The sequence below is a fragment of the Dermacentor albipictus genome, chromosome 2, assembly GCF_038994185.2.
Source record: "Dermacentor albipictus isolate Rhodes 1998 colony chromosome 2, USDA_Dalb.pri_finalv2, whole genome shotgun sequence".
NCBI classification, from domain to species: domain Eukaryota; kingdom Metazoa; phylum Arthropoda; class Arachnida; order Ixodida; family Ixodidae; genus Dermacentor; species Dermacentor albipictus.
Window position 1 is genome coordinate 112,053,050 of NC_091822.1, and position 27,948 is coordinate 112,080,997.

General features: G+C 45.2%; 1 protein-coding gene across 1 annotated transcript; it reads left to right on the forward strand.

Annotated features, from left to right (window-relative positions):
- Nucleotides 1–279: 279 nt before the first annotated feature.
- LOC139055767 (nose resistant to fluoxetine protein 6-like) lies at nucleotides 280–27,501 on the forward strand. Its single transcript, XM_070533299.1, has 10 exons — nucleotides 280–496; nucleotides 2,610–2,821; nucleotides 3,778–3,889; nucleotides 6,890–6,974; nucleotides 12,132–12,223; nucleotides 14,201–14,380; nucleotides 17,283–17,376; nucleotides 22,144–22,230; nucleotides 24,307–24,472; nucleotides 27,430–27,501. The coding sequence occupies exons 1-10, from the start codon at nucleotides 280–282 to the stop codon at nucleotides 27,499–27,501; spliced, it is 1,317 nt and encodes a 438-aa protein (XP_070389400.1).
- The last annotated feature ends 447 nt before the right edge of the window (nucleotides 27,502–27,948 follow it).

The window sequence follows — 27,948 nt, forward strand, 5'->3', positions numbered from 1 at the left end:
TAAGAGCGACAAGAAAAGACCACTACAATCCCTTATTTCACTGAACTCTTTCTGTGGACACCAAGCCCTTGTTCTTAACGGACGAGCAGATCTGTGTCCCATCGCAGCCAGCAAAGACTAGCAGCTATGTTACCATCGCCTGCAAAGGGGCGCAGGCGAGGACAGCAGCCATCAGTTGCGAGTTCCATGTTCGCGACTATAGTCGCTTTGCTTCTTATTTTAACGCAAGGGACTAGAGCAGAGACGGAGCTGCCGACGGAAGTATACAATGACCAGGAGATGGCAGGCATGCTGTCGATAGGTACAACCACCGACAAGCCAAAGGAAGGAATTGAATACGCGCGACTGCTGCGAGACATGGTGGGCTGCGGCTTCTACAAGTTACCGCGGTCACTGCTGCGAAAGATGTTGCAAGCCGAGGTCCAACCAGAGTGCAGCTTGGCGCTGCTCCGGAGCTACAGAGCCATCCTAAACTTCGAGCCGTCGGCCCTGAGACGTGAGTACTTGGGCAATATAAGTGTTCCTTATGCCAGTTATGTACTGTCATCATTATTTTATTAATCAAAAGACTAGCGCAAATAACAGAGACACAGACGGAGGAAGCAACAGGACGAGCGCTAATCCATCCTGTCGCTTACTCCGACTGTGTCCCTGTTATTTGCGCTAGTCGTTTCATTAATGGTGTCACACCAACTAGCCCAGCTTCCTGCCTTGATAGCATTATTTCCATCGCGAAAAAATAGGAAATGACTGGACTGAGTCCTTGTGTTACCATGTTCACCTGCGATTGTAGAAGCGGCACAATTCAAGTTTGCAAACATACATTCCGGACGGCACCTGCTGTGGTTGCTTAGTGGCTTTGGCGTCGCTCTGCTAAACACCAGGTTGAACGATAAAATCCCGGCAGCGGCGCCCGCAATTCAATGGGGGCGAAATCGAAGAACGCCCGTGAACCATGCATTCGGCGCACTTTAGAGAACCCGAGGTGGTAGAAATTAATCAGCCTAACGCCGCTGATAGCGGACGTCCCGGACTCAATATACCAAATGCGCATGAAAGGGAGAAGGAAATGAGCGGGTAGGTAACAAATAATTTTTCTCTCATGAACCTTGCTCCACCTTGCGGGTGGCCGAAGAACTGATTTGCCACATTCAGTGTTCCTTCGACTTGAATTTGACCTCACGCTGCGATATGCTAGCCTCCTAATTAGCTCTGAAAGTAGCGCGACCACCTCGCAAAGGCGTTGGCCCCAGGTTGGAATCCAGGCTCAGGACGAATTTTTCTTCAACTGTAAAGCTTTCATTACGAGAGGCCTACCTGGGTTTTTTTGTGGCTTCGCGGCTACAATCGAGCGGTTGACAATTTTTCTAGTTCATGAACTATTCGCCACTTATAGCAGACTTCTACAGAACTGATTTCTCATAGAGAGCTTTTATAAGGGAGTCAATATGCATCAGTACGGGTCGGTAAGTTTCGCGTGTTTGTAAGAAAGAATAGTTGTCTTTACTTGGTTTCGTTTCATTGGCGTGCGGCTATTGTCAAACAACCTGACCACAACTACTACCTGTTGTTCGCGGCTGCTTTATTAACTGCGGCTCGGTCGCCGAGTTTATCGCTTTATGTAATTTTTGATTGACTGCGGAAAGAAAGCATTTGCCACTATCCAGAATGTGAGCGTTAGTGATATTCTCTATTATGCTTCGTTTCCTGCTAACTCGTGAACTTACACTGTCCGCACGCCGCAATTGGAGGCATAGCGGAAAGCTAGACTGTGTGCCTATCAGTAGGAAGGGCGTTAACTAAATTATGGTGTTTTACGTGCCAAAACCACAATCTGATTACGGGGCACGCCGTAGTGGAGAACTCGGGAAATTTTGACCACCTGGGGTTCTTTAATGTGCACCTAAATCTAAGTACACGGGTGTTTTCGCCTCCATTGAAATGCGGCCGCCATGGCCAGGATTTGATCCTGCGAATTTGTGCTCAGCAGCCCAACACCATAGCCACTGAGCAACCACGGTGGGTAGGAGGTGCGTTGATAAAGTTAGTATTCACGTTACCATGCATTTAGAACAGGCGTGGATGATAGATACCAAACTGAGGGAACGTCTATGTTGGTCTAGCGGATTAATAAACTTCTGTTCTGTGTACTACCAAAAAATACGGCTGGCACATCCAAACGAAAATAACAGCTTCCATCGGGAAAGTTGGTTTGAGTACGAGCACTGATTCGGCTTTCTCCATTTCAAGGGACACAATTCCCAAGAGATTTTTGCGGAGACCCTCACCGTATACCAACACCAGCTCCGCACGTACCCAAGGCAAGAGTGTGCCTTAGGCACAATAGTCGAAAGATAGCCGCACAAAGGCCTACCATCATCTAGCTTGATGGGACTCGTGGACACATGCGAAATGGTAAGGGAAATCACGTCTACCTGCGGCACCAAACTGAGAAGTTATCTAGTTATAGTTGACGACGCTCAGACTTCACAGAGTAGTTTTCGTGTTTGGTTTTTTCCTTACGTGAGATATTTGCTGCGAAACGCTGTGATTGTGATATTAATCAATGGCCCACAAAATGTTACAAATAAGTTTCGCTCTGCGTGCAGTGTTCGACGCGTCGGGGAAGTTCCCTACGGGGATGTTCCAGGGCACACACACGGACGCCGGCGCCTTCGACCAGTGTCTGGAGACGGTGATCCGCCGTGACAGCGGTGACGTGATTTCGCGGGGACAGTACTGCAATCTGCTAGCTTACTCCGAAAACGCCACTGCCCTGAAAGACACCATCCAGTCCTTCTCAAACAACTTGCACCCGAGGGTAAAGCGTTTGTCAACGCGGCAGCTGCGTTATGCTTCCGATCGAGTGTGCGAGTTTTCCGAGTGCATTCAATGTGTCTTGAAAACGAACGCGTGATATGCGTGATATGCGAGTGCATAACAAGGCTGGCGGTAAATTTATCCTTAAGCATGCTCCACGCTGCTTTGCTCTCGGCGCACCCAATTACAAGGACAAAGTGGTGAACGATTCGCGCCCGCACACAGTTTCACACATCTACGGCAGCGACCACAACGAATGCTAGATACAGGCAATTTCACCACTCCCGTTCACGACAACAAAATACTGCGTCAAATATGAAAGAACGACATAAGGACGCGTCGTGTAACTTGATTTACCACAAAGTTGCATGCCTTTATATGACAAAATATGACGTGTATATTAAGTGAAAGGTGTCAAAGATCTCAACCTATGGCGCACCGCTTGCGCTCGCGACGAGAACGTAGTACATCGAGTAAACTGTCACTATATATGTGCACAAATAATGCGTGATGTGACGTAACCTTACATTAACAACTTACGCTTGTAATGTATTAAATAACTGTTTTGCAGAAAGCATAGCGGATACGAACCAATTGCTGTGCGCAACGTGCATAGTCATTCTCAATAACCTCACTGGTTTTCTTCAGAAACGGTGCCTTCTAATTACATGAAACAGTGTAGAGGAACAAACGATCTGTTGTTTTTCTCGTGACTAAGCCCAGTCAGCTGCGGGAGGATGTAGTGCAGATGCTCCATTGAAGCTTCGCAACGTTTGTGGGTTTTTTTCCTATTTTTTGCGCAGCCCACTACATCCTGTGAATAAGGCCAGGGATGATCCTCCTAGGCCGCTTGTGTCTGTGCGGCTCCCGTCAATTACGAATTTTTCTTTATAAGGGAGTCATACACGGTGCTGTTGTGGTTATGATTACCGTTCTCACTGATGCTGCTCGTTGCAGATTCTTTTCTACAAGGATTACTTTTCGTCCGAAGATGCACCTATCCTTCGCGTGGGAATTTGCTTCACTGACGAATGCAGTCGCGACGATTTGCAAGCGTTGGTGAACGTAGGTATGGCAAGTTTCTGTAGAAGCTTAAACACCTGATTTTATTACGTAGTACATGTCTCCCATTGATGCGTACTGTGCGAAGGGTACAAGGCGTTAAAAAGTATATTTTGTGGGATCTTATTACCCCATACCACCGCGTAGCAGACCACACTAATGCATGACATGCCACTTTAAACGGAAAAGTATGAAAGAACCAAGTGGGGCGATACCACGTCCAGCAGGTGTCGGTTTAAGCGAAACTTTATAGGCTGTGAGTATGTAGCCACCATTTGCAAGCATTGAGCACACCGCCCGGTCGGCCACATTTTTGATCGGCAAACGCCTTGCTAAACGTAGATTTGTGTTCCAACATCTAATTCCGCGTATGACAATGCAGGAATGACGATGACGCTGTGATGATAATAGCGTGAAAACGACGGAATGACAACACTGGAGTGACTACGGCAGCATGGAGGTGACAGAATGAGACAAAGGTGTGACGATTACGGTATGACCATGCTGCAATTACCACGACTAAAGGATGAGCCTGTAACGACCACGATGGTAAACGACGACGGCTCGATGACATCGACGCAACAACGACGAGAACATGACGAAAACACAATGACGACAATGGTACAGTGGCAAATGCATGAAAACGACCGGCGACAACGTGACGACAAGGGATGACGACGATGTTGTGACGAGGATGGCGGGACCACGATGGCATGATGACAACGAAATTCTGACGCTGGAATGACGGCGACCACATGACAATGACGGCATGACGATGGCATGACATTTTGGGATGATGGAGCTGTTATGACGTCAACAAATACGTCAACAAAATGACGAAGCAGCGACCACGATGGCTTCGCCACAACGCTTACCACGAATGCACGACGGCGACTGTATGACAAAGACGGTATGACTATGGCACGGCGTCGTGAGATGATGAAGCTGAAATTACGACGATGGAACGAACAAGACTGCATCATGACTGCGGTATGACCCCGAAAGCATGATGATGACTGTATGGCGGTAACGCAGTGACAACGATGGCATGACAACAAGAAAGTGGGGGCGAGGGCAGGATGCTAATAGAATGACGACGGATGATTAAGGTAGTATGATGACGACAGGAGGTCGTCATCGTACAGGAGGAATACAACCAACACCTATAAAAAGTTTTTATTCATTAGGAGAACACGTTTGATTCAGTCAAAATCTCAGCAGTCATGCAGGCATTGCGGAATCAGGGTGTAGACGAGCCGTACGTAAAATACTGAAAGATATCTATAGTGGCTCCACAGCCACCGCAGTCCTCCATAAAGAAAGCAGCAAAATCCCAATAAAGAAGGGCGTCAGGCAGGGAGATACGATCTCTCCAATGCTATTCACAGCGCGTTTACAGGAGGTATTCAGAGACCTGGTTTGGGAAGAATTGGGTATAAGAGTTAATGGAGAATAGCTTAGAAACTGGCAATTCGCTGATGACATTGCCTTGCTTAGTAACTGCGGGGACCAATTGCAGTGCATGCTCACTGACCTGGACAGGCGAAGTAGAAGGGTGTATCTAAACATTAATCTGCAGAAAACTGAAGTAATGTTTAACAGTCTCGCAAGGGAACAGCAGCTTAGGATAGGTAGCGAGGCACTGGAAGTGGTAAGGGAATACATCTACTAGGGCAGGTAGGGAACGCAGATTCGGACCATGAGACTGAAATAATCAGAAGAATAAAAATGGACTGGGGTGCATCTGGCAGCGATTCTCACATCATGAACAGCAGGCTGCCATTATCGATACCTCAAGAGAAAAGTGTATAGCATCTGTGTCTTACCAGTACTCACTTACGGGGCAGAAACCCGGAGGCTTATGAAAAGGGTTCTACTTAAATTGAGGACGACGCAACGAGCTACGGAAAGAAGAATGATGGGTGTAACGTTAAGGGATAAGAAAAGAGCAGATTGGGTGAGGGAACAAACGTGACTTAATAAGATCCGAGTTGAAATCAAGAAAAAAGATGGGCATAAGCAGGGCATGTAATGAGGAGGGAAGATAATCGATGGTCATTAAGGGTTACGGACTGGGTTCCAAGGTAAGGGAAGCGTAGCAGGGGGTGGCAGAATTTTAGGTGAGCCGATGAGATTAATAAATTTGCAACGACCCCCCAATCACCAATTCAGGGTGCCTTTACGGTAATAAGGTGAAGTGAAGGCAATAAGGGACAACACGGCCACAATTAGCACATGACCGGGGTAGTTGGAGAAGTATAGGAGAGGCGTTTGCCCTGCAGTGGGTGTAGCTAGGCTGATGATGATGATGCTTATACTGCTGCTGATGATGATGACAGTATTATGACGGCAGTCTGAGGACAGTATTATAAATACATAACGATGACGACTGCATGATTACGGTAATGTAAGGACGACGGCGTGATGATGATGAAATGACGACAATTTAATCATGAAAACAGAATAAAGATGACGTAATTACAATGACAGTTTGGCGACGGAGGCGGAATGACAAAGAAATGACAACTCACTGGTGACGACAGAGTGAAGACGGTGGAAAAATGGCAACAGTTTCACAACGAAGTAATGATCACAATAGGGCGAATGCAATTAAATGAAAAATATGGCATGATGACGGCGGTATGAGGATGATGGCATGCTTCTGTGTGAGCTCAAGCATGCACCTACGTAGATCCCTCATTGGCTAATTGCGCAAGAGGGCAGCCAGTTTCGAGAACCTGAAAAACTGAATTTTTTTTAATTCTGATCCTTTATGCATATCCAGCGCACTTTAGGAGGTGAAGACACCTTAATTTGATAAAAGCAACAAGCCAATGTTAGTTGGCGTGTTGCTATTTTGCAACAAAGGCAATAATCACGCATTAGTGTTTCTGTGCTTGCCTAAACAATATTTCTCACATGGTGACGGTCTGTGTAAATAGTCTCGTTCTTCAAAAACAGACGTGGTACCTGCATAGGCTGAAATGTGCATCTTCTCTACTTTCAGTGAAGCCACCATTACTGCGCCTTGAGGTGTCGAACTGTGTGACGGCAGAGCCGCAACCTTGGGACAGAGCGCAGATAGCAATCGTGTAAGTTGTCTCCTATCATGTGTTGCGGCACCACAGATAGTTGAAAACATGCTGGGAGCTAGACAAACGATTAGTTATTGTTTATTTATTTATTTATTTATTTATTTATTTATTTATTTATTTTGAACTTCGCAGATAAACATACGCAGTCATTGACAGCAGTATCGACGCATGTGTGCATGAGTGGGGAAGAGAGACATAGCAAAGAAGGAAAAGCAGGGAGGTCAACCAGACGAGCGTCCGGTTTGCTACCTTACACTGGGGAAAGAGCAAGGGGAACAGAGAGAGGAAAGCGGGATAGAGGGAACACTGTGTGCATGCAACAAAGCACCTTGAGATCAGTCGAGTCCAAGCAAGGGCCCCACCGATACATTAGGCTGCAGTCATTCTGCTGCCTAATGTTGGTGCTTCCCCATATCTGGTGATGCACGTCGAAGTCACCTGTAAAGACCAAGGAGCCACTGGTCGTCAACAGTACGTTGCAAGTACATGGCAGTATATCGTTAAAGTAAAACCCAGCTTTTTTTAGTTCAGTGCGAATAGAGAAAATACTGACAAATCTATGCATATGCCGCGAGCATAACAACAAAGCATCAATACGTGAAAAAATGTAAGCACATAGTACCCCCTATAAAGCTAGAACAGATTAACCTTCATATTAACTGCAAGCACCGCGTAATAGACCACACTAGTGCATGGCATGCCACTCTAAACGGAAAAGTATGAAAGAGTTAAAATATGCCGAGAAGTAGGAGAACAGCAGAAAAGTAGGAGAACAAAGCTTAAGAATATGGGCTATTACCGTATTAAGTGTATCCGATAGATTGTATGAAATCGGACAAAAGGCAATGAGCGAAATCTAAACTTAAACATGTCAGTGGGTGCAAAGAAAGACGCAATAAAAAAGTATCGAGAACTTAGGTTATCGACAGTTGAGCAGAATGAATGTTGCTTCTATCGGAAAATTGACACAGTGAATGTACAAACGAAAGCAGTACTTTTAGTGACTGAGTGTGTCGTCTTTCGAAAAGTAATTCTTACATAGGCGAGCAAGAAATCGCCGTCCTAGCACCGACAAATGAATTTGAGGGTATTTCTTTAAAAAAATGGGTGGAGCAGACGGGGGCTCCTTCTACGGTATTCATATCGTCCTGCTTATTATGATTCCAAACTAGTGAAGCACGGTCCAATATGGAACGGAGCATTGTTTCATGATATGGTTTCGTGTCTGTACATTCGTACAATACCACAATAAAATAGCGCATAGTTATTTCAACTTAGTTTCGATGTTGTTAGGCTGAGGAGCTGTTTCCGGTGGGCCGGCTGACAGTAATATTTCTCGTGTGCACTTCTATCTTTTGCCTGTTTAAAGGGCCCCTCAACACGCCCCACAGAAAATTTTGTTTACACGCTGGAAGTTGCGACGTGCCCTCTGGGCAGCGTTCTGTCACAAACATTTTTCAAATCGGCTCATTAATAGGCGAGATGGAAATATTTCAGTGTCGCGAACCGACGATTTAAGGAGGCGAGCTTCTCCGCAAAAATATACGCTCTCCCCACTTGCCCCGTGTAGCTTCTGCAAGCGAAATTCCTGCCCTGCGTTATCCCATACCGGACCTCGCTAATCGCGTCACGCATACGCCACGGGCCCCGTCTTGATTTTTTTGCTCCCCCCTTTTTCGCAGCGCTGCGCACTTCCGCTGACGGCGACGCGTGCGAGCTGTTGCGACTGTCTCGTTTCGAGCGTCATATGATTTTGCGCAATGTGCATGATGGCACCTGACTAGCGGTATCAGTCTGTGCTGCAAGAATACTGAGGCAGACATGAGTGGATCACAGAGCATGATCCCGCGCTGGAACGTGGTAGAAAATGACATAGTGTCGGTGTATGCGCGCGTGACTGCACGACGTGGTAACAAGCAGACGAAATGGAAGCACATCTCTCTTGCTGCGGTGCGAAGTAAAACAAGGACGTGCCGACATTCGGTTTGTGTGTTTTATCATTTCTCTAAGCTTTAATTCGTCTATTCTAGCAACATATACTACTCTAGGAACACTAGCTTGGAGCGCGGTGGCAGCGAGGAGAAGGGAAAACGGCGTTCGGTTTGATATGCCAGATCTTTCCCCGGCGCGTAGCGATGTAGTACTTTGCAGACATGATCGTTATCGCGCATCCTATACTCTCCGCTTCTCAGCTCAAATGGGCCAGACCTAGTGAGAGCTTACGTGAGGGCTTTATGTAAGAACTTACATTTCTAATGAGGCGCAAAAGCCCGACACAGCAAAGGCAATGCACAAAGCGAGATAGTGAAATTAAAAGTGAAGGCAGGGATGTTGAGCAGAAAAGCGCATGGTTGCCTACCCTACGCTGGGGAAAAGGGAATCGAGAGACAGAAAGGAAGATTTGACGCTGTTATTGTATTCACGTGCGTGGACAGCACCACTTAGTCAAAATGCATTCGCACAGGGCAGTTCAAAAGCGAGAGAAATACGCAATGTGCACGTAGATCTTCATCGAGCAGCCGACTAGTCTAGAGCACTTGACGTCACCAGAGCGAAGGACTTGGAAGGGATGCAATAAAAGGAAGTACCGGATGGTACAAAAAAGGAAACGCACCAATATGCGGATTACATCTGGGGCCCGATTCACAGAGCTCTTTGTTTTTAAGTTCTGCTTGCCACTGGTCCGGCGAATTTGCTAATGATATATCCAACCTGATGATCGTATGGTATTTACTCTTACGAACACTCTCAAGGCAAGAACTTTTTTGCGTATATGGGACCGCATGTGTTGTGGAGCATACTTTTCGACAATAATGTTCCAATTATATTATGTTCCCTCCGTTTCGTACACATATTGGGGTATATATTGTACGCTATTTGCACTGACCCTCTTAGGGAGCATGCTTTATTTATGTGCTCATGGAAGGCTAAATTTTTAACTAAGACTAGGAACAGAATCTTTCGTCAGTTTAGACATATCCTTTAGGTGTTCTGTTTTCCACATTTTTTTTTTCATAAGGAAGAGACGCTGACGTTACGTCAACTGTATAGCAACGAAATGTTTCGCCGAAGAGAGTATGATCGCGAGCAGCATGAACTTGACGTATGCCAAAATTTGAAAATTATAGTAGGGGCAGTCCTGGCCTCGACTGAAGCAAGAACCTATACACTAAAGTATAGTCGGCTCACGCAAAAAAAAAAATACTCTCGTTTAGCTCTGCTAGACTGTGAACGCGTTGCACGAACTTACGAAGCTATCAATCCTGAACACATGAGGCCAATGCTAATTCCGTCCTTGTTGGATGGATAGAGTGGTTGCAAACTTGCACCCAAGGGAGAACTGTTATTGACTTTGTGCCATGGCCCGTCCGTTCCGGTAGCTTAGTAGCTATGACATTACGTTGCCGAGCTCGAGGTCCCGCTTGCAATCCCGGCTGTGGTCGGAGCGTTTAGATGGGGGCGAAATGCGAAAACACTCGTGTTTCAGGTTGAGCTGCTTGTCAAAGAATAACAGATGGCGAATTTTAACCGTAGTTCCCCACTAAGGTGCACCGTATATTGAGATAACAGTTCTGGCACGTAAGACTCCAAAATATGATCTAATTTTAAAAACCTTTATTTAACGAGGCCCCTTAAGTGCCAACCATGGTGGCTTGCACTGAGATGGATCATTTGAAAGCGTCCAGGCCACAATGAGGATACTTTTTGTGGTTGCATTTTTTCTGAAGGAAAGGCCTGCAAACTTGACATAAAAATTGTAACAGCGCAAACACATGCAACCACAAAGTACGAAGGACGAGACAAAAGCGCTGTTACAATTTTTATGTCAAGTATGCACCAACTCACCCAGAAAGAAGTTTTAGTGAAGGCCTGCAAACGTGGCAAACACTTCCAAATAGGGACGTCACCAGCGCCATCTATCAACAGAAAGGTCGCAGAGTTGCGTCTGACAGTACGCTAGGAAAGATGTGCGCGACAGTGCGGAGAAAAAAAAAGGCCGACCGAAATGCAAGAAACAGACGTTATGTAAAGCACGTCACCAAGTTCCCCGAACGCCATATCGGCGTATTTTGTTTATAAGGCTCAATATAGCGGCGGTCGTTTTTACGTAGGGCTGCCAAGTCTATCATCGATTCAGTGAGCCTAAACGTTTGTTTACCGGTGGAACACAGTCTAATATTTTTTACGCTGCCGCAATTTTAAGTGGACTCTGAAATTTGCAGAGAACACAGTTTCGTTAATTCACGTAAATGCAGAAGCGCGTCTTGTGGCCGGGGCCAACCCTGGTAGCTTAGAGGCTATGGCGTTGCTCTACTAAACTGCAGGCCGCGATTTTGGTTGTGGCCGAGGCGGACGCATTTTTCAAGGGGGAGAAATGCAAAGAAAAAGAACAAAACCGTCGTGTACTTAAATATAGGTGCCCGTTAAAGAAACCACAGGCAATCAGGTCACTTCGGCGCGCCTGATAATCAGATCGTGGTTTTGGCACGGGAGCGTCCAGAATGTCATTTAATTTTTTTTGTACTGCCAGTATATGACATTGTATTAATAGCGGTAGCGTGTGCGCAAGTAAGGCCAAATCTCTCTTCCGCATAAAGGAATTGTCGTACCTAACAGTTATTACCGAGTCCCTGCGCGGGTCATTAATTGACGGGCTAGCTCTGTTTTTTCTTCAGTATGCGCGGATAAGTCTTGTTTGTTCCTTCTTTACCGCCAGTGTGCGACCTTTCGTTGGTGGTGGACGTTTTGGCTGTCCGTTTCGTTCCTCTCCATTTGTCTGTGTTTGGGCATCTCCGTTTCAGTTACATGAAACACACCACCCTGTGTCTCACTATGTGTCGTTAATTTTCTGGTAAGTGAACCGAATTGCAGTTGAAATTTTAGTGATTTCTCTGCTTGTATTATTTGACCGTGATCATTAAAAAAGACTACATGCAATGCGAAGACGCCCTCATCAGCCATTGTCCCTCAATGTTGGTTCCCTCAACGAGGGTTGCTTTAAAACATGGTTGTTAGGTTCCGTAGTCGAAGATACACTAAGCCTATGGGATCGGAATGCACTGAGAATTGTTGTTTCTTAAGTTCCGTAACTGAAGTCAATCGCTGTCTTGTTCACTGACGAATCCACTGACCTAATGTGACTTTCGCCTGCAGGATTTTTTTTAGCGTGCTGCTAGTGATTATCTTCGGAGCTACATGCGTGGACGAAATATTGAAGAACAAACCAAAGGACAAGAAGGAAAGGAGTACGTGTTTTCTTCTACATTCAGTTTTCTACGGTTTTCTACACCCACATACATGTGCTGTCTTTGCCGAACACTTCATCGGCTTTGTGTATTTCCGAATTTCTTTAATGCCTACCTATTCGGCAATTCTAAATCGCGCGATCTTTCTTCGGCATTCATAAGGCTAACTCTCGCTCATACCGTCATGCAATACTGATTGCAATGAATAAATAAGCGGGTTGAAATGTTTTGGTATATTTCCACAAAAGACTAGAAAAGCATTAGGCCAGGCATGTCACCTGCAAAGAACTTTTTTTCAGGACATCACCGTAAATTCTTGTACAAACATTATGGAAAATAAAAGGATAACAAACTGGTTGAGAGTGCTTGGATGCCCAACACAAGTATTGGCTGTATTAGGGTAGGATACAATTTATACATGCACACACTAATGTACACATGTAGGCCTAGAAATACTTGTGCATTGTAGTGTTGAACCAAGAGATGAGGTGCAAATCAAAGCAGATTCCTGGTGTTAACATCGACTGCCTCAAGGCAGCAAATTAGTTCTTTCTATAAAACTTCCTGTACGTTAAACTTCAGTGTTAATTAAATTCTGGTGGTTGCTGTCGTTAGCGGTAGAAGTTAAAGATATTGTATTTCATTGTTAGTACAGTTCTTAAATACATGTCTTTATTCTGATTGACTGATATTATAGTTGGTGATAGTGTGCTTTTGTCTATATGGTATGCTGAGCCTCATGTCATATTTCCTAAAGCAAACTTCCATTCACGACAAAGGCTATGATGAGCCATCGAACAAAGCGAAATATGTTTTTCAAAGAGATTAACATTGTAAGAAAGACTCGGTCAAAAAACGCATTATAAATGAATAATTTGCTGTAGAAAAGCCTTTAGTTCAGTTCTTTAAATATTTTCCGTGTTCTTGACATTAAATTCGCATTTTATTGATTGATTGATTGAACCAGATCCAAGAACGATGATTGCAGAAATAAATAAAGAAAAAGATGTAATTACGTTGTATGATGTTCGCAGGTAAATGGAAAGAAAAAATTGGAAGCTTATCAAGGTTAAGCACAGGATAACCACTGGGCTTAACCTTAGCGTATCCTTAGCGTTTGGAGGCATCTTGACCGCATACACGCCCGGCGCAAAGACGCTGGCGCGGTTGCGGGCAGAGAGACTGACGCGACGGCGGGCGCGCGCCGCTTCATCCCTGGCGTGACGTCACATATCACGTGATGCAGCGATGGTGGCGCCGCCGCCGCGTCGCGCGCGACGGCGCGAACCGAAGCGTGGAGGCCTCCGCCGGGCGACGTCCGACGGCGCGATATGAGGCCCCATCTGCAGCTGGTGTGACGTCATCACGTGACGTCACATCATGTGATCTCACTTCAGGGTCAATGGTGGCCACCGCCGGGAGGCGACCGACGGCGCGATATGAGGCCCCATGTGCAGCCGGTGTGACGTCATCACGTGATGTCCTGTCACATGACCTACTTGAAGGTCAATCGTGTCACCGCCGGGAGGCGACCGACGGCGCGATATGAGGCCCCATCTGCAGCCTGTGTGACGTCATCACGTGACGTAATGTCACGTGACCCCACTTCAGGGTCAATGGTGGCCACCGCCGGGCGTCACGCGAAGGCCCAAAACCTACGTTAATATGCTTCGCATAATAACATGCTGTTCGATAGCTGTAATTGTCATGGAGAGCTTACAAACAATGAACTGGGTTGTTAAAGAAATCTGGTGCGACCTCTGACCCCTCCCCCCCCCCCTATAAAGTTGTCAGAACAAAGATATGACTGAGAGGAGGGAGAACGTACGTTTTCCTAGATTCCAAAACACGCTCTAAGGCAACGGTAATATTTGTTGAGATTTTTTGAGTGAAAAGGTTTTAAACGTTTCTTTGCGTGAAGTAGCCCTGACGTCACCTTTTTTTATAACGAATGACGTTTTGGCGCATTCATCACAGGCATCCTGCTGGAATTCGTCACGGCTTTCTCCATCACTTCGAACACGCGCCAATTGCTCAAGGTGGCTGACAAGATTGACGGCGTTGATTACCATCTCCAGTTCTTGCACGGCATGCGATTCTTCTGCTGTATCCACATCGTATTGGGACACTACTACACAAATCTGTCGGACACCTGGTGTGAGTCTTCAGCATAAGTTGTGTTGCACCTCTGTGCGTTCTTGTTTGAGCGTAAGTTGGATCGTGTAAACAGACGGCACGTAACGGAGTGGAAGTATGAGGCTTCCTCCATAAATGTGTCAATGTATGAAAGCTTAACATGCTTGAAAGTGTTGGTAGAATTATGTGCAAGAACCACGTGAATAATAATAACATCTTGAGGAACCAAAGCAATCATATGAATCGACTAAATCAATTACCTTCAGCGACGATATGTACGCTTGGACCGCACGGCAGCGTTGCATGAGTGTCCTGCACTGCACAAGGCCTTTACATTCCTGGAATACACTGACCTTAGCGATATATTGTGATTAGGCTTAAATGGGCCCGAGTATGTGTGTTGTAGTGGTGTTAGCGCGGTGTGTTCTGTGCCTCATACGTCATCACATGCACCTTCATTGGGATACTTGGCTAGCCGCTACACAAATCACTCCACATATCGTTAATGGCCGCCTTGAAGTTTAGAGTCCCGCAAATCTAGCCTGGTCGGACACGATCATAAAGAAAATAGAGCTAACGCTGATAAGGCAAAAAAAATGGCTGTGGCTTAGGTAAGGTTAAGCCCAGGATGCGAAGCATACTAGCCTTTATTTTAGTTGTTGAACCACTGTTTAGCCTGGTGAACTGCTGTTGCTTGGCTATATTTGGTTCGGCTAGACGAAGAAACAACTCATGCATTACTGCTTCGCCTTCAAGAGTGGAACGCGACAGCGTTCCCGTCGACCCGCCAAGGGGTGTAAGACAATGGGCTACAGGGCAGCGACTACGCGCCCCGCATTGGACGCGGTGAGCGTCGAGCAAAGCAGCGTTCGGCGCGGCAACGAAATGTGCGCCTGAGCAAGAGACGCACGCCTTAGAAACAACTCGTTTCCAAGGCAACACCGCATTCACTAGAGGCGCTTTTGTACCGCTTTGAAGCATCGTACTCGTGGCTCAGTGGTAGCGTCTCCGTCCCACACTCCGGAGACCCTGGTTCGATTCCCACCCAGCCCGTCTTGCAAGCGTTGAGCCAAAGTCACTTCTCCTCTGTCGTGACGTCACGGTGTCACGTGGTTTCAAGGCGACACCGCCGCGCCTGAGGAGCTGGGTTGAGCTCTCGCAATATGCTTCGCATAAAAACGATAAAAGTGTGCAACAACTTCTAAAGAAAAGCTTCTAAACTAATAAAGGCAATGAACATTTCTTTCAATTCGGTCGACGCCTGTTCCGTTTTCTTCGTGATTCTTCATTACTTTCTAACCTCTCTCTTTCTTTTTGTCAAGGCGAATAGACAACAGCAAGTTGGTATTGATATACATGAAGAAGAGGGCGTAACACAGAACAAAATAAATATACACAATGACCGTTGAAAGCTGATAGTGTCACTAACATGATGTGATCATGAGGCATTCAGCAGTGCGGAACTACGGAGTAATTGTGGTTGCCTGGAGTGTTAAACGTGCACCTAGTTTAAAGCACACAGGAATTTTTTTTTTTTCATTTCGCCCTCTTCGAAATGCGACCGATCCTGCTGGTATCGAACCCCGGGCCTCGAGCTATGATAGCTACGTAGCTACGATAAGCTACTGCGGTGGGCAGTGTTAAAAGTGAACACCTTCTTTCATCTTGTCTTCGTTATCGTGCTACTCTTCAGCCATGTAGCTCGGCGAAGAACGATTGATGTGTTGGTATTTCTATTACAATCAAAAGCTTTATACACGATGCAAAGGGGCTAGACTAATTGTGTTCGGTGCAGAGGTTCAAACGCGGGGATTTATTATTTGTCATTTGCGGTATGGTAAGCTATCCTTGACAACAGGGAGTTCGGAAATCATTGCGATGATCACCCATTATAAGTGTCACGCTGACTGATTCATACATTAGTCACCATCAAAATTGCGCATAACATTTATTTTCAGAGTACAGTAATAATGATGTTGCTTTTTGAACAAATACTCAATTTGTAGTCAGTATGCGCCCAACTTTCTCTTCCTAAAGGCAGTCATCTGCTCGGTGCTGCTATGAGCATATCGTAAACTACCTCTATCAACGATCGCCAGAAATCAGAGATCCACCACTTTCTTGAACTTGTCAAAAACCAACCTGTGCCTTTCTTCGGTAAGGCGTGCAATGGCACTCACATGAATCGCAATTTTCATATCTACGCTGTCACATGGGCAACCATCCGTGCCTGTGAGACGTGAAAAACCAAGGGAAGACCGAAAATATGAGGTAAAAAGCAGAAAGTGCCGCCATGTATATATATAGTGACCATCTCGTTGGCTACTCAGCACTGGCGGAAGAAGGTATATGGTAAATGCGATGAGAAAACGGAGTAGAATTGATGGGATGGACGACCTTGAAATGAACCTGTAGTTCTTGATCGCTGTTAGCCTAACAAGGGTGTTCAGTCATGGGTCTGCCGCCGTGGAAGAAGCGCCGACAACCGAGCAATTTGTATTTTAATTTGCTTTCGCAATCACATCGCTCGTTCACTGTAGCCGCACGTGGAGTACATTTTTGGCAGCGGATATGAGAAAATAGTCTGTTTACCGTGGCAAGTTGGGCACGCTCCTCGCCCATCTTTTCATCGTATTGAACAATTGAATGCAAAAGAAGCTGATGTGCTGAATTTTTACAGGCTACTGACTAGAAGTAAAGCACAGAAAATGTCGAAATATCCAAAGTGTGTAACTGTCAAACGGGGGACACTTGAAACAATTTGAAAGCGAAGAAGATTTTCCTTTCTCTATAATGGGGGTCTATAACTACCTGACCACATCCCCAACATTGCCCCCGGCCAGCTGGACATTCTCAAAATGTGTACTGTTAGGTTCACTAAATTCATGTAATGACGTAGTGAAATTGTTTCTCCTTTCTCCAGCACGTCTGCTGAACTTATTAATCGCTTCTGACCAGTGGCCGCAACTCATTGCAACGGCAATCTTCAACAGCGTGGACACGTTCTTCTTTCTCAGGTAAGTTACGATACTTGTAACCGAAGAGGTATGTGGAGGCTGCAATAAGTACAGTTAAGTTTATTTATGTGAGCTCTCAAAGGAACTCACGAGCACACAGGCAAGATCCGAAACTATATTTCAATTGAAGAAAACCACTCTGGTAAGGTGCGGAGTTTCCTACAAGCGCTATAGGACTTGTTGGGAGCTCGGTTTGACGGAGGCAAGGAATACATGTTTTGAGAGGTTGAGAACAGAGAGTAGGCGGGCTTTATTCAAAGGTATCATCGCCTTTCGGGTGAGAGAAGCTACCAGTTCTACCATTCTTCTGCCCCCTTCTCAATTTAAGGGTTATCAGAGGCCGTCGAAACGCCTATGTAGTTTACCTAGCCGAGCTTACGGCCGCCTGCGCACTTGAGATTCTGGAACTACGAGGTGAGAAGCGTATAGAAATCATTCTATATTGAGTTACCCGTTGCATCTAACACATTTAACGCGGATAAATTAAGGAAGTTTTTGCGCACGTAAGATCATCTGGGCTAAAATTCTCCTTCATAAGACAACCTCACACCCTGCAGGGTTATCTGACTGAGACAACTTGTATGCTCGGTTGTCGTAGTCAAAATTTCGAATCCGCGAGTTTTTTAAATTGGGAATGTGGTAATCCGGAATTCACCATATCTTGTCCTCAAACATCTCCAGGCTTGGAGTGGCGCCTGACATCGACTAAAACACCGAGAACCAGTGAGGCGGTACTAATTGAATTAGGAAGGCCCACTAAGCTTCAACAAAGTCACTCACTCACCAGCACAGGAATTGGCCTCCCTTGTGCAGTACTCGGCCACTACTTCCCTCGTGACTCCTACAATTAACCCATAGCCCTCAGTCCCCAGCAGCGGCGAAGCAACTGACCAAGGCGGCGGTCAGATTTGTAACGCAGCAGACGGTGCTATGAATCTCTGGACCCGGACAGGCAGCCAATGGAAACCGACCGTTGCAATCTTTAGCACTCGAACTATTTCGTGTGAGGCCAACTTAGCAGAACTCTTTGAGGAACTATCAGGCATTGTTTGGCATATCATTGGGCTTAGTGAGGTTAGAAGAACTGGTGAGGCTCATACAGTGCTGACTAACGGTCACGTCCTCTGTTATAGAGGACTCCCAGATAGGGAGTTATACGGGATAGGATTCCTAATACATAAGGACATAGCGGGCAACATTGACAAATTTGACAGCATTAGCGAGAGATTAGCAGTAATCGTAATAAAACTTAATTAGAGGTACCAAAAGGTAGATTAAAGGTGGTACAAACCCACGCTCCAATCTTTAGTCATGATGGTGATGAAGCAGATCAGTCCTATGAAGAAGGGAAGTTAGCCATGAGAAGAGCGCAAACTAAGTGTGCTGTAGTAATCGGCGACTTCAATGCAGAAGTGGAGAAAAAGTAGGCTGGTGAACAAGCGATTCGCAACTACGGTGTCGGCTCTAGAAACACAAGAGAGATGTTGGTAGAATTCAGCGGCAAAGGATAAGCAACGAATAATGATGACCTTCAGAAACCACAGCAACAAGTGGCCCTGTAACATAACTAATAGTCAAACAAGGAATGAAATCGATTTCATACTTTCTGCAGATCGCAGCATAGTGCAAGATGTAGAAGCGTTAGGTAGGGTTAAGTAGGTTAGTCAGGTCTATGATTCACTTGAATTTGAAGAAAGAAATAGCGAAATTGGTAAGGAAGAAAGAGGCCAGCCTAGACACAGTAGGCATAAAAGCTGACCAATTCAGACTGGTACTTGCAAACAAATATGCAGCTTTAGAACAGCGAGATGTAGATGACATACACGTAATGAATGAAACCGTAACTACGCTGGCTTCAGAAGTAGCCCTTGAAGTGGGAGGTGGTGCAGCAAGGCAACCAGAGCATAAGCTCTCCGAAGCAACGAAGGACCTAATAAATGAACGACAAAGAATGAAACAGTCCAACTCGAGAGATCAGATAGAATTCGCGGAATTATCAAAACTGATCAACAGGGAGAAAATAAAAGATATTGAAAATTATAACACAAGAAAGACTGAGGAAGCAGTAACAAATGGACGCAGCATGAAATCAGTGAAAAGAAAAGCTGGCATAGGGCAAGCCAAGATGCATGCACTGAAAGATAAGCAGGGCAATATCATCAGCAATTTCCAAGATATGCCAAATGCAGCCAAAGAATTCTACAATTACCTATGCAACACCCAGAGCAGCCGGCACACCTCCATTGAAAGTATTATTGAACAGGTTACACAGGCTCCTTCTATAATTTTTGATGAAGTTAGAAGGACCTTAGAAGACGTGAAATGAGCAAAGGCGGCAGGTTAAGATGGAATGACAGGTCGGTTTAATCATAGATAGAACAGACATCATGCTTGAAAAAATTGCAGCCCTTTATACGATATGTTTCACGCATTCAAGTGTTCCAGCGAACTGGAAGGATGCCAACATTACAGTAATCCACAAAAAGGGAGACGTCAAGCAACGGAAAAATAATAGGCCCATTAGCTTACTTCCAATATTATATCAAATATGCACGAATATAACTTCCAATAGAATAAGGGCAACACTTTTCATTCAACCAAGGGAGCAGGCTGGCTTCATATGCTGTAAAATTGATCACATCCATGTAATCAATCAGGTAATCGAGAAATCTGCACAGTACAGTCAACTCTCTAGATGCTTTTCATGATCTATGAAAAGCATCTAGAGAGTTGACTGTACTGTGCAGATTTCTCGATTACCTGATTGATTACATGGATGTGATCAATTTTACAGCATATGAAGCCAGCCTGCTCCCTTGGTTGAATGAAAAGTGTTGCCCTTATTCTATTGGAAGTTATATTCGTGCATATTTGATTCAGTAGAGATACCAGCAGTCATAGAGGCATTACCTAATCAAGGAGTACAGGCCACTTACGCAAATATCCTGGAAAATATCCACAGAGATTCCACAGCTGCCTCAATTTTACACAAGAAACGCAGGAAGATACCCATAGGGTCAGACAAGGAGACACAATCTGTGCAATGTTATTCATTGCGTGCTTGGATGAAGTACTTAAGCTATTGACACGGCTTAGGAGTAAGTATCAAAGGCAAAAATCTATGCAAACTTCGGTTTGCAGATGATATTGTCCTATTCAGATACAGTAGGGAAGAGTTACAACAAATGATTGAGGACCTTAACAGAGAGAGTAAGAGTTGGGTTGAAGATTAATATGCAGAAAACAAAACTAATCGTCAATAGCCTGACAAGGGAGTAAGCGCTCAGGACTGCCTGTCAGCCTCTAGATTATACGAATAAATACGTTTACCTAGGATAATTACGCATAGGGGACCCTGATCATGAGAAGGAAATTTAATTTACAGAATAAAGTTCGGTTGAAGCACATACAGCAGACACACTCAGATTCTTATTGTGAGATTGCCATTATCACGGAAAACATATGGGAACAATAAATCCATTCTAGCGGTGCTAACATATAGGGCAGAAATTCGGAGACTGGCAAAGAAGCTCGAAAACAAGTTAAGAACCACACACAGAGCGATGGAACGAAGAATGATAGGCGTAACGTTAAGAGACAGGAAGAGAGCGGTGTGGATAAGAGAGCAAACGGGCATAGCCGATATTCTAATCGACGTTAAGAGCAAGAAATGGAGCTGGGCAGTTCATGTAATGCGTAGGTTAGATAACCGGTGGACCGTTAGGGTTACAGATTGGGTGCCAAGAGAAGAGAAACGCAGTCGAGGACGGCAAAAGACTAGGTGGGGTGATGAAATTAAGAAATTCGCAGGCGCAAGTTGGAATCCGTTGGCGCAACACAGAGGTAACTGGAGATCAGAGGGATAGTCCTTTATCCTGCAGTGCACTTAAAATAGGTTAAGATGATTATTCAAAAGTAAAAGCACGTTTGCCTAGTGGCAGTGGTTGTGCCACAGGCGGACAGCCGCTTCGGTTCCAAGAAAAAGCAGGGGGCAATGACCCCCACGATGGGGACAATGAAGTGACGGACGGTCGCTACAGCCCCCCCTCTCCCCCCTCAGAATGACGAAGGCTTTGGTGTGAATTGCGCAAGGAATGAACAGTTAAGGTTCAAGATAGGCTGGCTTCCCGCGTTCGCAGGACGCTGTATCTCCTTCGCCGCGAACGCCAATCTTCAAGGTTACTACAGACCATTTTTTGAATGATAAAAATGTTCTCGTGACGTACTTCCGCCGAAAAAACCCCTCTACCCTCACCCGGCGGAAGTCTCTTATTTAAGCCGCTAATGTCCTTAATGTCCTTAGGGATGTCCTTGAAAATTTTCGGAAACTTATGGAGCACTTCGACAATTAATCATTCCGTTAACTATGTCTGTAGGCTCTTTTCAACGAGGTACAGGACGAAAGCGTTCTTTACGTGTTACGTTACGTAATTCTCCTCGTTCTGTCTTTACTTTTCAGAATATAGTTTGATCAAGGGGTCACCATAAAGTTTCACATTGCATTGACTCGCCAGAGTGTAATTTTCTGTGTTGTTGATTAATTCATGCGTTAATTTTCTCCTAGCTTAAAGTACAGTGAGAGAAGTGCAAGAACTCACTTAGTACTTCTCGTCATGAACCAGAAACAAACTGAGCCTTTCAGTCCATTGAAAAAAAAAAAAACGTTTCTAGTTGATATTTGAAGCGTGATACCCCTACTTTTTGCTCTTCTCAGCGTTGCCTTTTCGTCTGTCACGTTATATTTACTATGTGCACACACTTCTGCAGCGGTTTCTTCCTCTGCTTCACCATGAATAAACAGAAGAAAAACGGGCTGCTTGTATTCCTCACCAACGTTGTTAAGCGGCTGATCAGGTAAGCAACCTCGTAATTGCATTCTACTGGTTCTTCTATTGCAAATGAGAATACCCCTAAACAGAAATTGATGCGAGCCAGTACATAACGCTAACTGAAATTATTCGATCAGAAAACATGTCGATATATTTGAACCGAAGTGTTATGTGCGATCCGTCTTCAGCAGCATCGCTTAAGGCATCGACGAGCGAAAGACCACAAACATGAGCTGTTCATGTCGCTTCTCCCTGTATAAAGTGGTGCTGTTGAAGGTGGATCCTTACAAACTTGCCCAATTTGTAATCCCTAAAAACGGAAACGCCGAAAACGCTGCAATCAGGAAAGCAGGCGCTTCACGAGGCAGATAGGTGAGAAAAATATCCAGCTGTCACTGAAATGTAACGCTCGCCGAAGCATTTACCTAAAAGTAAGTGACGATCACGAGCATGTTTTCTGTGTAATATTTCTGCAGCCAGCAGATGATAACAAAAGACGTGAATTGCTGTTGTTTGAGTGTGAATTCAACGGAATAATTCCGCCGAACACTACAGTGCTGCCCCCTGCGCTCTATCTCTACTAAAACCTTATTCCGGAGAGACTGCGACGTTGAACATGGTTCATCTCTGCCGCAGCTTCACCAAAATAAGAAAGCGTAATTAGCTGGCAGCTACAAAAATTGTGCTTGACTTGCACAGTGGTGTACTTCCCATGTATAGCGTACAGCATTCTTAGGTTGGCAACGACTTTGTGCACAGCGCTTGTTTGTCTGGGTTCTTAATTCGATGTATTGTCTTTCTGTTATACATCAAGTTTATTAACTCTTCCAGGAGCCGTGTGCTCAGTTGTGCACGCCAAGATAGTGCATAAGCATTTAAAGTATCTTGTGTACATATCAAAATACTTAAATCTGGGCCTCTGCTGCAATCTCCGTAAGCTGTCGCAGTAAAATCAGTTAGAAGGTTAATGGCTGAGTGTTTCCTTTGGGTGTCAACATGTGGTGATGTAGCAGGTTAAAAATTCTTTTTCGCGATAGTTTACATGTCACATTTTTCAACTTCCTGGATAGGTGCTTTCCAAGTATCCCGGATGAGAAAATAGTTGCTCTTATACATGGTTATCGTTTAGAGAGTTGTCTTATGGAGTCTACTTTGGAAAAAGTTGAGAATATTCACTCATGAAGCGAAAGTTATTAATGTATCTGACAGTTGTACGCGTTTCGTGATTCCGAAGATGCATGAAATGTGGTTAAATAAAATTTTCCCGTCGGCATAATAATTGCCAACGAAAGGTGTTATCAAGAGAGATCACCCCGCCCCCCCCCCCCCCTGACCTATATCACCGAACAGATCTGGATTGGTCAGTGGTTCAACTTTACGTCTTTCTTCTGCGCAACGCCATTGAACACATTTTGGACAGATGTCGCCGAATTTAATGACAGAGAAGTACCATATGACCCAATGACGTAGGTGTCAGATCTTCCGCAATCGCTGCCCAGGAGTAATAATTTTTACAGCGAAGCTGTTAGCCTTTCAGTGGTCGGCATTTTTTCGTGCCTGTCCGCGAGGAAAATTATCAACAGCACCAATGGATCATAATCCTTTAAGCAACCAAAAATGCAATAGCTCATCCTTCTCGTAATGCAGAGGACACAAGCACTCAGCAAAGTGAAACCAACAGTGCATACATTCATTGAAATCACGCATACAACGTACAGAATAGCGTGCGTTTCAATAAAGAACAAGCTCAAAACAAGCCTCTCATCATCAGCAATGGCTCATACTCCTGTAAGCAAGCGAAAAATGCAATGGCTCATACCCTCGTAAGGCAGAGGCTACAAGTGCTCAGCAACGTGAATCGAACAAAGCATACATTAATTGAAATCACCCACACAAGAAAAAGAACAGAATACGTTTCAATAAAGAACGAGATCAAAACAAGCACTCGAACTATCACTAAAGCATTGCATACCCACCTCAACAGTTGTAGTGGTAGTTATGCAACAGCTTCGCTGGGCATCCGCTTTCGCAGGGCCGGGAAGGCGAGCCAGTTTTTCACCTTGTTTAGGCATTTTTAATACCTCCACCATTTCTTCCGCAGGTTTCTCTCTCCTCTGGTTTTCATCGTTATGTGCTTGTACCTGCTCCCGCACTTCGTTGATGGTCCCGACGTCAAGGCATTCTTTATAAAGTTATACGACGACATAGACATGCACTGGTGGCAATTTCTACTTCACATCAGAAATTTCTATGGAACCACTGCTAGGGTGAGTCTCACGGAAGCAAAGATATATCGCACGCATGAACATTTACGTAGTGAAGTTAACAAGGAAATGCTTTGCCTTCTTTACTGGGCTGCGCAATGGCATGAGGAAAGCATGTGTAAAACGCCGATTGGAAAGGTGGAATACGCTCTTTAAAAGCAGACGCATCCCCCGCAGCAAATGCATCACCTGGCAAAGCATTTTCCGGCGTTTGTGGACGCACATTGGACAAGCATTTGCTAAAATCTACGCCGGCAAGTCAACTAGGTTACTATTGAGGTGGTCTAAGTTATTACCTGACTGATGGTAGAGAGAAAGAAACGAAGAGGGTATGGTAGGGAGGTTAACCAATGACGTTTTCAGTCGGAAACCCTACCCTTGGAAAAGGGAAAAGGAGTAGAATAGATAAGAAAGAAAGAAGAAATATAATGAAGTTGACAGGGTGATGTTTTAGGTATGGCTTAGGGGTAAATATAAGTTAGTGTGAGGGAAGGAAATCCAAAATTTCCAACAGGAAAACTCCCTAAACAGTTTTCTATATTTGCGATGTAATTAGATGTCATTACTTCTGAAATATAAGCCCAGTTTTTATACATACCACAAATTGAACAAATAGCTTTTATTTGAGTCATCTAGAGTTCGCGGATGTCATTACTTAAGGAGGGCTCCTAAACAGCACTCTCACATTACGGCTGTGGCTTTGCAAATGAATTGTGTGCCAACAAGTTTACATGACATGATGTCCACGTTCCTTTGTGTTGAAGAAAACGAAGTTTCCAGGATGCAACGAAACAAATTTTGCTGGCGTGGATAGATTAAGTTAGGTGGTTTGTAGTGGTTATAATATTCTACTTGCATTCAGCCAGCGTTTTCTGGTCGAGATGACATAAAATAGCATTTTTATACCGATTCTTATGCTCCCAAGTGTTAATGCGAATGTCAATCACCTGAACGCGCTAGCTGCAGCGATTGAGAAATCGTAAAGCACACTATTTGGCGCGCGTTAGAAACCTGTAGGTATGGTGCAGTGGTTAGAGCATCCGGCTGCTGTATCCGGGGACGCGGCTCAAGACCACATCGTTGCACGCCTTGTTCTTTTTTTGATTGTCATTGCTGTTGACCGACAGCTTGTGTAAAAATCCTGCTGAGCCTACTTGGAAAGAGCTCTACAGACTCAGACCAAACCCAATAGATGTAGATGAAGAAAGCTTTGGTTTAGAAAACCCTGTCTCAACTTGCTCATGTACTTCAAGATCTCCCGTAGTTAAGTATTTCTACTTGCCAAGAGCTCTTCAACAACTCTCGAGATCTCACGGGGCATAAATCTGTTGATTATTCAACTAGGCTAAATATCTTTATTTTGAACATAACCAAGACTTGATCAACCGCTGTCATAAATCAATTAGTACGTCATTGGACGCGTCATGCAGAGGTAAGGGATTCGACTCTCACACCATCGGCGAAGTTGTCAATTTTGAAGGCACAAACATTGTACCTCGCACGAGGCAGAAAATCCGGTGCTATCAAGCGATGGTTGTAAATAATATGGGCGATGGCGCAAGGAGTTAAGGCACATGAATAAATGCTCGGATTGGCTGCACAATTCTCATTATGGTTCCTGTAAGCAAAGTAGCGCCTTTGAAAAGAAAATTTGTTATGTGTCGGTCTGAGTGGGAATTGAACCGGAGCATCCGAGACAAGCTGGCTTTTCCGCTTTCCCGCTGGCTCCATTGTTCTGGCTGACTAAAGGTGTGCCTAGTGCGTACGTCACTCCACGCGTGACGTCGTAGCCATCTGGCTGACTAAAGGCGTGGCCTAGTGAGTGCGTCACTGGGGACGTGATGGCACCGCCAATGGAGAGGAAGTGATGCTATGTCCTGAGTGTATAAAATGAGCGCGCTGCCTCTTGCGTGTCACTTACTCTTCGGATTTCATCGGTGTTATGTCTGTGTGATGGGCTCTCGACGCCACATCATGAGTCTCTAAATTGAGCCGGTCTGTGGCCAGCGTATGCGCAAACATATAAACAAGGTATCAGGAGAAACAAGTTTAATGGCTGTAGAAATTATCAACCTAAACATTTCATTAGAGGGACTATAATGCTTTCGCATTCGCGCACGTAAGCAATCGTTTGTCTGCTAAATTTCTTAATAAAACGCTGTTTTATGAATTGAAGTACAAGAGTACCAGGAACGCCCATGAATTTCGCGCAACATTTTGAGAAATAACATATAGAAACTGGTGTCGTCCTGGAGATTTATTTCATGGCAACACGTCTTGCAATCTCACCGGATAAAATTCGTAAATTGCAATATTGGTCATAAAATTATTGAGAAGTTAGTTTGTGAACTTTATTGATTAGGTGAATGTGCGCTTCGTTTTCTCGTGGTAGTAAATTCCCTCTCAGGATATTCCAGCGCAAGGATAAGAATTACGCTGTCTGCCACATGCCATTTTCAAAAATTCCGGAAATCCTAAATATGATCACCCCGTATAGTGCGCTCAATTTTCGGAAAGGTCATTCCACGTGAACTTCCGAAGCGCTTTAACTATTCTGGGAATGTTCACTACAATGTGAACCACTTAAACTTGGCCTGTTCAAGCAATGTGTAGGCCAGGACTCTAATACGTGAATAAATAAACGTCTTAGGGCCCATTATTGTAAGACAATTCTTATCTGTTTTCATTGCAATTTCCTGACGCCAAATTCACCTAACCAAAGACAAAAACATCGGGGATGAGCCACAGCATTGCTTGAAAATATGCGAGGGTACCTAAGCATTTCTTACAAGTTTTGAGTGCGAAACGATTGATGTTCAATTGAATGGCGCTGAGCGGCCTTTTGAGTTCTGCGCTGCGAGTAACGTACCATAGCGGTACGTGCCTCCTGATCTAGGAAGCAGCAGCAGGGTGCAGTGCCAACGCGGCATGCCCCCGACGCGGCGATGCATTCTCCGCAGACGCAACACCTGGCGCGCCAGCGCCACAGCGTGCGTTCCCTTTGGCCTGCTGTGCCAACGCCTCCTGGATAGCTGCAGGCCTGTGCACTTCGATCCATGTTATCATGCTGCCTTGCCGGACTGCCATAGGATCAAATGGGCGTGCTCCCGAGTAAGCCGCGATGATTTTGACGTCACCGCTTTCATCACGGCGGGCTTGGCGGTATAAATGTCTGTCCAAGCAGCATGACGTCATAAAGCGGAGTGTACAGGCCCGCCATTTACAAGGTGCTGGACCCACTCCTTCGAGGAGCGCTCGTGCCAAGAGCGAGGGCGAGGTGGCGTCGGTGCGATGCCCTCTGCCGTCGGGCAATACTTGGCGCAGTAGCGGGGCAGCTGGTGTTCACTTGCGCCCGCTCTGCTGCGTTACGGCGCAGCTCGTGACTTGGCGTCGCAGCCAATGGCAATGCGAGTTTCGGTGCCATTTCGCTGTGAAAAACGATAAGCGCCGGCTTTGTCGCTCGATGAGACATTTGACAC